We start from the raw sequence: 12,371 nt of genomic DNA, 5'->3' as shown, positions 1-12,371 counted from the left end.
AGATCTTTAACAATGAATTTTGGGTGGTACAGAATTCATGGCAGAGAACACAAATTTATATGGGTGAAAAGTGCATCTTTCTTTTATCAAGCACTGACTGAAAATTGGCATTCCCTTCAAGTGTGTTTGTCACCAGCAGACTGAGGTAATATTTGTAGTACCCACGACTTTGTGATCATGAGAAATCACATAACTTACAAAATCCACATAACTTACAAAATTATAAATGCTTTTCAGTGCTTCCAAGTTATAGCACTTAGAAGATCCTCTACTGGAGGCACTCATATTATCATGTTCCCTATTTCATTTTTATATTTTGATAAATACATTTCAATGCCCAATCGCCTTATAAGCTTAAGTATTTTATGGCAGACACCTAAAAGCACTGTTGTGAGACAAGATCCATGGGCATCATCACATTGCCAGAATGCCAGAGCTGAGGGGCTCCTATTAGAGGGAAAAGTATACATTCAGGTTGTTGGATTTGGGGTCACACTCTGCTGGTTACTGGTTAGCAGGATCACCCAGGATTGTCTCAGATGTAAGGTGTGGAAAGGTAAGCTGACATTTACCATGAGTTCCATTGAAAACAAAAGAGTTTAGTGACCACGGCCTCTAAATTCAAATTTGCAGGGCATTATACTTGATGGTCAATACAGCACGATCATGGTCAAGAATTCTGCAACTATTTGAAGGAGTATGAAGCCTTCAAGTTTAGGGCAAATTTGACCTAACTTCAGATAGAATTATTACCGATCCTTTTTTTTTTCTCCCTAGAACTACACTCTATGGCATTCTTTTTTTGTTTTTTTTTTTTTTTTTTAATGTTTATTTATTTCTGAGAGAGAGAAAGAGAGAGGGAATCGGAGACACAGAATCTGAAGCAGGCTTCAGGCTCTGAGCTGTCAGTGCAAAGCCCGACGTGGGGCTCGAACCCTCAAACCATGAGATCATGACCTGAGCCAAAGTCGGCCGCCTACCTGACTGAGCCACCCAGGTACCCCTATGGCATTCTTTTACAGATATTCAGAGAAATTTGTTCTGAAATAGACAAGGAATTACTTTCTAGTTTGTACATTAAAGGTTACAAAGATTTCCCTCTTGAACAGATATTTATCAAAAGAAGATGGAAAAGTGGCCAATAAGCACCAGCAAACTACCCAACATCATTAATTGTTAGAGAAATACAAACTAAAACCACATTGACATCCCTACTACAACTACTAAGACAGCTAAAATTAAGAGGACTGACAAGACCAAACGTTGTTGAGGGTAGAGTAAAACTGGAATTCTTTTACATTGCTAGTGGGAATTAACAATGGTGCAATGCTGGTCACTAAGGTGACCTTGGAGACTGTCAACCAAACCAGCTTCCAATCATCTTGGCTTTCTGCCATGCTTTTCTTTGCTTAGTCGGCCCCCAAATGTGCACAATGCATTGAAATAGGTCACCTGTGGGCAGAATGTTGGCAAAATGCAATGCTGAGTCCAGGCTTCGCCTTGGTGAACTTTGCTCATCAGTGATCCATCTGGGAAGCCAGTGTTCTTCCCCTTCTTCTCTTTCATGTTCTCAGAACAATAATAACAAAGTCAAAAACGACTCCCTCAAGTTCTAGTGGGTTCACTCTCCAACTGGTCCTGGGAAACTGGACTTGCTAGTAAACATGAGTGAATAGTTACTTTAAAATTTCAGTGGGTTGAAAAAAATTTCAGTGGGTTGAATGCCAGTGTCATATGAATGCCATCTTCCCCCACCTCCAGGAACTGAGGGCAGTCTACACAGCACACAAGTGTTTGCAGGGGGCGGACAGGAAATATGCTGCTGCAGGGAAGATGTACAGCCCGCTGCACCCCTACTTGCTCAGAGCTCATGATCTAGACAGGTGGGGCAGGCACAGGGTCCTGGCTGGCTGGTCACACTCACAGGACTGCACCAGGGAGCTGGACCCCAGGTGGTCAGCACTGCCCTTTTGAGACCACCCACTGCCATCATGCCCAACTTGTTCCTTGTTCTTTTTCCAGGAAGGGGTGAGACACTCACCTGCTCACTGGGAAGCAACCTTGATTTCTCTTTATCCTGGTAACACATACATAATAAAAGTGACCCCTTTAACCATTTTCATTTAGTGCAGTCACATTATTATGCAAATATCACCACGATCCATCTCCAGAACATTCCTCATTTCAAACTGAACTCTGTCCCCATGAAATACTAACTCCCCACTCACTTTCGTCCCAGCCCCTCAGTTTCAACTGTGATGAGGATAATATTTTTGGAAGGTTTATTTATGTTCATTTTTATTTACTTTCTTAGATGTAACCTGCCCATGATTCAACCAGAAGCATCCATTGCCTAGGGAAGGATTAGGAGTAGTAAAGAAGAAATGTAAATAAAAGTCAAATGTTCCAACTTTAGCTTCCAAAACCAGATTTTGAGCTCCTGTCTTTCAATAAAAAGCCAGGCTTTATATAGAGAGACAGACTGTTCTAAATGCCAGAAGCTCCTATCTTTGGTGGGTACCTAGGATATACTGACTCATGCTTAGTTTGTCTTCCACTGTTCATCTTTAGATGAAAGAAGTCAGCAAACAGCATCATTACTGTGTTAACAAATGTTTACCTGGCTGGGCGCCTGGGTACTTCAGTTGGTTGAGCTTCAGACTCTAGATTTCTGCTCCAGTCATGATCTCATGGTTCCTGAGTTCGAGTCCCGTGTCAGGCTCTGAGCTGACAGCATGGAGCCTCCTTGGGATTCTGTGTCTCCTTCTCTCTCTGCACCTCCCTTCTCATGCTCTCTCTCTCTCAAAGTAAATAAAAAAATACACAAAACAAAAGACAACAAATCCAGGTGTCTATGTGATCTGGAAGGAAAGACAGGGATGGGAAGTTCAGTTGGGAATATGAGCACTCTTATGAATTAAAACCTGCTCTTCCCATTCTCCATCCTCGAGTCTATGGAATAGAGACACACTGACCTTTGTGTTTCATGACAGGGCCATGGTCTGACACGTGCATGACTCCAGGTTTCCTTCTAACATTGAGATCTGTGAGAGGGTTTCAAGAGCAGCCAGAACCACTGGTCTTCCCCATGTGAGGCCCTGCCTGCGAACACAGGGTGAGTTTTATAGTGTCAGGGGATGGGATCCACGTGGCCACGAAATATTTCATGGGCAGGGGCCTGTGGGGCTTTCTCTGCATTTCTATATACAACACAGAACAAAAGCTTAGGGACAAATAATACAATAAAAAGCTTTAGAGCCCCAACTGCCCACAATGATCTGTGATCACTAATGATGACCACTGGATGATATCTTTAAGATTAAATTATTCAGGGGTGCCTGGGTGGCTTAGTCAGTTGAGCATCTGACTTTGGTTCAGGTCATGATCTCATGGTTCATGAGTTAGAGCCCCGTGTCAGGCTCTGTGCTGACAGCTCAGAGCCTGGAATCTGCTTCAGATTCTCTGTCTCCCTCTCTCTCTCTCTCTGCCCCTCCCCTGCTCATGCTCTGTCTCTCTCTGAAAAACAAATAAACCCTTAAAAAATTAAAAACAAGATTAAATCATTCAAAGGAGAGAAATATCCATTATTTTAAAACTCTAACATTCTGCATTTAAAAAAATTTATTCTTTTTTTTTTTTATGGCATTACAATGTTTTAGAAGTGTTTTTTGTACTTTGATGGTGACAACAGTAGGCAGCTACGGTGTTTCTAAGTGGTCTTACTTTGGAAAATAGTTTCAGTCCCCCATGTTCTTCATGAAATCCGACTATTCCATGAAATTTCCAAAGCATGGGAACCACTGACACACAGTAGGGCTGATCAGCATTCAGGAGTCAGGAAATGAGGCTCATCTTCATTGGAAAACGGTTTCAGGCTCTAGATTTTGGATGCAAAGAGTGGTAACATTTATTTCTTATTTTTAGGACAGAATTCTTACCAAAATGGTGAAGGAAACCTAATCAAGGCTGAAGTCTATCATTGTCCTGTTCATGGGGGATAATTTAATGTCACCAGGAAAAAGCAATCAGATAAAGCCACAAATCTGAACATTCTACAAGATAACCAGTTTTGCATGTTTGCCCTGGGGCTGGGTATGCTCTACATGGAGGGGTCTTTAACGGCATCCCCACTATTACAGCCCCTGTTGTCTGATAAGGCCCCCCAGTGCTTTCCCAATGGGAGGGCGGGCAGGGCTCAGCCAGACAGCAGGCTCCCAGGCGCAGAGAGGTCAGGAGGCTGGAGAAGTGGGGACCTTGGCCAGGTGGCAAGGGAGCCTCACACAGAGAAGAGCCCAGAACACTAGTGAGGCCGCGTCCCCAGCGAGGGGAGCCCTCAGAGGATCTCAGCCCTTCAAACCAGACAGAGAAGGACATGGACCCCCACAGACTGGCTAATAGTATTGTCAGTTAAACGAGCATTCAAATGAGTCAGCAGGTGAGAACTCCATGTGGCAGAAAACCCTGCAGCTTAGATATGAAAAAAAACCCAAACATGACGGAAGTTCCTGGGATTTGAAACCAATCCTAAAAATGTGTGTGGCATTACCAAGAATGAGTTTAAAGCCAAAAGTCCTAAACTATCAATAACTATAACTACATTCTTAACTAACGTATTTTGTCTTTCATGATGGGGGAATGATTGACCTTTCTTCCCATTCTGTTCAGAGTGATATTGTAAAAACTCTTATATATACCAAAAAATGAGGTAAGAAAGTATCGTAAGTTGTATCAACACTTAATTAATGAAATAATGTTTTCTGGGGGAAGGAAAACCAGCAGAGAGAACACGAATGCACTTTTTTACTCAGCAATCAATCCTTTTCTCTGGGATTTTAAGCACGTGACTAAAGCCTCCCCCCTCCAAAGTTTCATGTCCAATCCAAAATACAGGGGGAAAATGTGCATAAAGATGTTCACTCCAGCTTTATGTGTAATAGAGAAATGACTGAAATATTCATGATGGGGACAGGTTAAGTCAACAGGGATATGACAACACTACTGGTGTCACGCAGGCATTAAAACTGTACTTTCTGAAGAGTTTCCCGTGTGAGGACTGGTCACAGAATCACATGAGTCACAGGAATCGCTCTCGGGTGACTGGCCTTCCCTTCTTGGAAGACAGAAAGATTATCTTCCGCACCGGCTGCCATGTAACCCGAGGACTCTGTAGGACCCCGTGGGGCTCACACAGGGGCGGGGATGGCGGGGAGTTGCGGGGGGAGAAGACAGTCCTCACCCTGCTCTGTGAGTCTCCATAACTGTGGGGAAGAGGCACTCATGGATGAATCGGTGAGGGTCATGGCTCTTGGCCAGGAGAACAGGTCACCAGAGCCAGAGAATCCTATATCTCGTGAAACACAGACACAAATATGCACACACTTAAACACAACACACACATACACACACATTTATAGACAAATGCACATGTATGCATACACACTTTCATGCTACACATATATACATGCACAGTCATAACACACACACACACACTCAACACACACACACACACACACACACACACACTACATTACCATACAAATACTTAGCACAGAAGAATAATGGATCCCCAGGTGTGGGCAGATGTCCTGGCACTTAGTCTGAATTGTTAGTAATTGATGGCACAATTTTGTCTAAATCACTAAACCCTCTGTTTCTAGATCTTAAATGTGAGGTTGAAGCAGACCATCTGTAAGTCTCTTTCAGTTGTAAAACTGATTTCAGAGGGATAAGACACATCATCCACCAAAAGCTGACCTCAGTCCCCTCTGTGCCCCTGACAGGAGTCCCGCAGGCTGGAGTCACAGCCTTGGGCACCCAGCCAGGCCCCCTCACCAAACATCATCCCCAAGAGGGAGGGCCCATCTCAGGCGAACCTCTGCTGTAGAAACTTGTGCAACTTCTTTCCTGCCCCTCCTCCCCACGCCCACACTCTTCACCCTTTTGGAGCAAAGACTTGGCCCTGTGAGCAATAGCCATGACCAGTAAGCATCCGAGGCTGGGGTTCTGGGAGATTAGCAGCTGTCCCCTGGGCCATTTCTCGCTCTTGCCACACACATTTCCAGAGGTGCCCATGAGAGGGGACTGACCACTTCTTAAAACCCCTTCCAGGGGCTCCTCCCTGGCCATCCCTCCTCCAGGTGTTCAGAGGGGAAATGTGCTCCTGTCCTTGTCCTGGCTCATGTCTGGAAGCTGCTGAGTCCCCAGCCTGAGGGGGTTGTGGCTCCAGCCTCTCAGCAGCATGCAACTTTTGGTTGCAAAGCTAAAGTCTGCTCTGACCCTCAGGTGGCCAGCCAAAGCACAGGTACAATCCTTGAAAGTAGCTCCCAGAGCCAACTTTTCAGGCACTGTTGACTTGAGCCTGGTGACCCCCCTGGGTGACCAGGCACATGGGCGAACCTGTCTCTGTGCCCTCTTGTTAGTCTGGGGCTGGCACTCACGATACCTGCTCAGCCATGGTCTGGAGACAATGAGTATGATAACCATGCACCTAATCAACAGTTTGGCTCAGTTAAGTCCCCAAGAATCCAGAGTCCGGACAAGACTATGGTGCCATCCCACATATGGATTCAAACTGGAAAAAAAAATTGAAAAACAAAATAGAAAAGTGGCCAAATCAAATTCTTACCTTTTTCCTATAATAAGCACTTTAAAGATTTTTTTTTGAAATAACAAATACCAAATTCTTCCAAACAGCAATCTGTCATTTTTTCTATCCCCCCACACCACCGCACTTTAGAGCCCTGTCTTCTGGACGCACTAAACACAGTAGGTAATCATGCGTGTTCCTCTGCAAGCTTAACTGTTAAGGAATATTGTTAGGTTTCAGTTTCATGTTTTTAAATCTCCTTTTCTTAAAATTGTGGTAAGAGAGACAGAACATAAAATCACTCACTTTAACGATACCTCCCTGCAGCGCGCAGGGGTGGTGACTATACGCACAGCATCCGTCTCCAGAACAGTTTTCACCTTGGAAAACTGGAAATACATTCGACTCGTCAGGAAGACATTCCATTTCCAGGCTCAGCTCTCCTGATGTCCCTGTGGGTTTTATAGCCTGGCTGCCATCTAGGGGCTGTTTATGCAGGAACAGCCAGGCTGGCCCTTCATCTTGGAGGGGCTTTTCCAGGGTCACACCATGACCAAGGGCAGGCCACCCCAAAATGTGCCACTTTGGTGTATTGGTTACAATAAATAAAAGTTACGCAAGAGACAGCCTGTACAAGAAGGGCACTCAGGGCCTCCCCGTGCCCCTAAGAACGGGAAAGAACTCTGGCTGTCAGAGACACCCTCCTTGTGCCAGGAAATAGAGATATTCTCGTCACCAGAGCCCAGAAGGCTGTATCCACAACCCTGCTACTTTTTCCCAAATCTCAACCAGCCCAAATTCCGTCCAGAATTCCCTACTAATTGAAGCTCCCGGAGTTAGCTTTTCCTGATTCTGTCAGTTCCTTACAGATCCACTCTCTCTCTCAAAAGTAAAACAAAGTAGAGAAGTAGAAAAACTGCACCTCGGTCATTTCCGTAGGTCCCGGTCTCACGATTGGGCCTCAGTGTGCACATAATTGAACTCTGGTTTTCTCTCTTGTTAATCTGGTGTAAATTTAATTCTTAGTCCACCCTGGTGAACTTGAGGGTGGAGAAGAATTTTTCCTTCCCTTCAAGGGTTCAGTAAGACCAGGGTAGACTCAGGACACTAGGGGGAGCCGATCAGTTTCGACACTTCAGTGAATCCTGTAGTTGTAATGATACCCCTTTCCGCAAACTGTCCGCCAGAAATCCCACCCACAGTTCTGATTCGTTTTGTGAAAGGTGGGGAATCCAGGTTTCTGAACAAATCAGAGCCACAAAAGTCTGTCACCACTCCATAACAGCTTGGGGTCCCTGGGAAGCTCCTGTCCATAAGGAGACCTCAGGCACCGCAGGGCAGCCCAAGGTGGACTTTGTACCAACAGGCAGCACAGCACAGAGAACACGTTCCCTGTGCATCTCACATCCACGCTCAGAGCAATGGTTCCATGAGAGGCTTTTCTTTCTGGCCCTCATGCAGGGGGTGGAGCCGGCTGCCCACAGTGGGACTTCACCAGACAGTTCCAGTCTCACCAGAATTCATGTCCCTGAAGACCCCAAAAGTCCCCAGGAATGCCGGCCACCACCTAATCCCAGGATGTGGCACTGAGCTCAGTCGCCCATAATCTCTTCAGATCTGGGTCGTAATGATTCTTACTATGGCTTCAACATTTCAGGAGCCCAGGTGGCCCAGATCCTTAAGAACACTGGCACCTGCATAAAACAAGAGTATAAAGATTTGCAGCACTTTGTGTTTTTTTAATGTTTATTTATTTTTGAGAGGGAGAGAGCATGAGCCGGGGAGGGACAAAGAGAGAGGGGAACAGAGGATCCAAAGCGAGATTCAAACTCACGAACTGCGAGATCATGACCTGAGCCAATGTTGAATGCTCAACTGACTGAGCCCCCCAGGTGCCCCAGTACTTTGTTTTTATTTGTCCAGCATCCTGCCTCTGCCTATTTCTCCTATTAACACAACTCCCTTCTCGGAGAGAATGGCTACTTTCCTCACCTTGACCCAGGGTCCCCGGGGCCAGGGCCTTGCAGAACCCCACCTCCCTTCCCTCCGTGTTTTGTGTAGGGCTGCTCTGGGACCCGAGGTTGCCCCAGTCACATCCTTCTCTGAGATTTTACATACAGGTGATACCAGAGACTTACTCTGTGCCTGGGGGTTTCAGTGGCCTGGTGTCATGTCACTCCCCTGTGACACTCTTTGAAGCAGGAGAGAGTGAAGTGGCCACTCAGGACAGAGGTGACACAGGATAAAAGCATCTACTTTTGTAAGGTGACCACAGCTTCGATCTCAGTACCATCCTTTTCAGGCGTGTCTATGTAGCTTTTAGTTTTATTTCATTCATTTATTTTCCTAATGTAACTAGACCGTGTTTATTGTGGACAATTTGGAAAAATGGAAATGACCTGTTTCCCCAGCCCCACAGAGAAAATCATTACCGTTTTAATCTTTTTCCTTCCAAATTTTTTTCTTTGTCGATGTATTTTTAAAAAGTCTTGAGGTTTTACTAAATGCAGGTTTTGTCACTGAGTGCTTCCATGCACGTCAAAGCTAGCATTTCCAGTACATGGCCTGGGCCACGGGCTCTGTCCGGAAGGATAGAAGATACACATCTTTGGCAGTAGGTTTATCTCTTACTCCTGTGGGTTGGTCCCCGCACCTCTGTACAGACAGAGAAAGCTCCCCACAGGCCCGGGGCGGCACTCAAGGACTCCAGTGGTGTTTGGGTCACCCAAGGACAACAGAAGGGATTCCCTTCTTCAAGTGACAACAGTGTGAAAACCATCTGGGCTCCTCCTGCTTCCCCCTACCATCCCCAACTTTAGTACTAATGCCCCCCAAATGAGCCGGGTGTTTCCACACGGGAGTTTAGGTTAACTGACTTTCTGGACTTCAGTTTGGTTTGCCCTGCCATGTGGGGTTTTGGTGACTGAAGAGAAAACAGAGAAAAAGGATTCCTTTTGTATTAAAGACCAACAATCAAATGCAACAAGCAATAGTTTATTTATATTTTTAAAAAAAGAAAAGAAAAAAAAGAGAACAGAAAAGAAAAACCAACATGTTTTTACTACATTGTATAGATTAAGTAAAAATACCTGTATTCATATATATGTATATACATAATGCATATATATATATATACACACATATACACACATGTAATGTAACATTAAAATTACACGCTTCTCAGGACAGAAGAATTAGGACGTGTTCCCTCACTTCAACCTAAAACTCCATCACTACTTAAAATCACCGCAGGAAATCTTGCTTCCTCGCCTTCTTTGTCGGACTTCACAGACAGGAAGTCATCGAACCAGGATCTACATGTGAAAACCATCTGCTCCGCGCAAATGACAGCAGACTGCCACCGAGCAGGAGTCAGGGGTCTGCTGAGTCCTCCCACAGACCTTCCTTTCCTGCAGCTGTGTCACCTTCTACCTGAGATGAGCGGGAATGATCAGCTGACACTCTGAGGGTTCCGCGTGGACGCGCACGTTGACGTTTACACAAGAGCAGCAAGGACGTGTCTTACCATAAAAACAACACTGTGTGTGAAATCACTCTAGAAGAGGATTCCTTCCTCCCCTTTCCGTGTGAAATGAAACACAAAAATTTCTGGAAAAACCACGACTCAGGGGGGAGCACCTCAGGCGGTGATCAGCAGACAGCAGGGGACACAGAGGGAGCGTTCCCTGGATGGTCTCAGACACAGCCTCTTCTGCAAAGGCCTCACATGTTGTCTGTTTGTCAGTCAGACAGTGGGATTCCACACATGGGAGTCTGTCCTACAAATATCAAAGGGATAAGACGAGGACATGGTCTGACAAGGAAAAGGCTATAAGAAACACATTTGGGATAAATGTTTGTTTTTTTTTTTTAGGACAATTCATACAGTAGTTAAAAAAATTTCATTGAAAAGTTAGGAATTCCAGTAAAATTATCAGTAAGAAGCAAGGTGCTGGCGGATGAGAGATGATCTAGGGCACAGGGAGGAGGGATACTGGCTTCTCAATTGGCCAAAGGACAGGCTGTGGTCTGCTCTGTAACTACAAAGACCGTTCACACACAGTGGAATGTGTGGGAGGAGGGAGGTAGTGGCAGAGAAACTGGTGAAGCAGGAGGGAGGGCGGGGACCTTCAGGATGAGGGCACAGGGAGGGATGGGGGAATTTCTGCCGGGACTATGGGCTGCATCTCCCTGCTCTGCAGTCCGAAGACACCCTGCCCAAGCCAAAGGCTGCCCTCACCGGGACACGACGGAGCTGATGGAATTATAAGATGTGCCACTGTTACAGCTGGAGTCATAGGCCTCCTGGCCATTGCCATCGAGGTTGATTTTGAACACTGAGGACGCCTTCAGTAAAAAGTCTGCTGCGTCCCGACGCCCCAGCTCCCGCAGTTTGGACATGAGGATGCCGACCGTGCTCTCGGGGTAGGATGCCCATTCCCGGAGCAGAGCGTGGACCGGGCTTGGGAGGAACTCCTTGGAAGCCCCGTTATTGGTGTTGTACTTTGCCACAAGGTCGGGGAGACCCAAGTTCATGGCCAGAAGGCACCAGTCCTTCCCCATGGGGTCGGGCGGGTCCAGCAGACGACACAGTTTCCTCCGGGTCAGGAGGTTCAGATCTGATGCATGGATGTCCATCCCTAGGCTGGCCTGCGAGTACACGTCGTGACACCCAAAGCACATGATGCTGCTGAAGCTTTCCTTGTACCCGCCCATGGTGTTAGTCAGCGAGGTCTCCTTCAAAGTCTGCGCCCGGAAGAAGTCCCGTGGCTGGTAGATCATGACGGGCTCATGGTGCTCCCTCAGCTGCTGGGGGCTCAGGTAATGCTTCACTGTCAGCAACCCTGGGAGAGTGGTGGCCATGACGTTCTCCATGGTGCTGCACACGGAGTCCAGGAGGAGGCAGCACTTTATCTTTTCCGTCTCCAGCCCTCGCACCTGCACCTCAATGCCCTGGCCGTGGTTGACCAGGAGCACCAGCAGCTCGGCCCCGCGATTGGCAATCTTGCAGCCATTCACCCAAAGGCGGATGTCCGCATCTCCCTCGGTGCTCTGCTGGTGGATCCACCGACAGAGGTTCACCTGGACCTTGTGAAAGATGCCACATGGGAAGGGGGTGAGGTGCTCCACGGGGACGATACGCACGCCCCCGTAGACCCTCCCCTCATCCTCCTCATCTGTCCAGGAGCGGTGGAGGTTGTCAGTCTTGATGAGGGCAGGGATGTCCACCATGGTCCCGCTGCTCAGGTCCCGGGCACAAATGTCCATGGCATCTAGGATCTGCAGCAGCTCCTCCACATCGCTGTCAGGCACCAGGCGCTGAACGTCCTCCACAGTGTAGCGGCCCCGGTAATGGTGCAGGGCCCGTGGGGTCTCCACGGACAGCAGCTTCCCCAGGACATTGGTGCAGAGCCAGCGGGGGTCCAGGAGTAACACGTCCTGGACTGTTTCACTCTGCATGATGTTGATCTGCCAGAAGGGACAACAGGAGGTCACACACGGGAACACAGAGGGCCAGAGGCACCAGCTGTTCAGAGCACTGAAGGAGGAGAGCAATGATAAAATCTGTGCACATGTTGCAAAAAACGACCCAGGGCATTCATGGATCTCAGAAATCAAACACTGAGCCAAAACGCCAGCTTGAGAAGGTCATAAGAGAGATTCTGAAAGGACTACCTTTGACTTTTAAAAAAAAGGTCAAGGTAATAAATTCAAAGACAAAAAAGAGAGAGAGATGGCAGGTAAATGCAAGGAGTAAATTTTGACGGGGATCTACATCCCAAAA

The 12,371-nt window shown here is 46.8% G+C and overlaps 1 protein-coding gene across 8 annotated transcripts in view; it reads right to left on the bottom strand.

The window, feature by feature from the left end:
* Positions 1–9,564: 9,564 nt before the first annotated feature.
* The window catches only part of DAPK1 (death associated protein kinase 1), a 188,760-nt gene continuing 185,953 nt past the window's right edge, over positions 9,565–12,371 (bottom strand). For all 8 annotated transcript variants that reach the window (XM_019423488.2, XM_019423481.2, XM_019423480.2 and 5 more), the window contains one exon: positions 9,565–12,055. In XM_019423488.2, the coding sequence (XP_019279033.1) occupies positions 10,823–12,055 (1,233 nt within the window). In that variant the 3' untranslated portion in view covers positions 9,565–10,822. The remainder of the gene's footprint in view (positions 12,056–12,371) is intronic.

The sequence above is a fragment of the Panthera pardus genome, unplaced genomic scaffold, assembly GCF_024362965.1.
Source record: "Panthera pardus isolate Hobbes unplaced genomic scaffold, ASM2436296v1 HiC_scaffold_20, whole genome shotgun sequence".
Lineage (NCBI taxonomy): Eukaryota > Metazoa > Chordata > Mammalia > Carnivora > Felidae > Panthera > Panthera pardus.
Note: the sequence above shows the minus strand (reverse complement) of the source record. Positions and strands in the feature narration are given on the sequence as shown.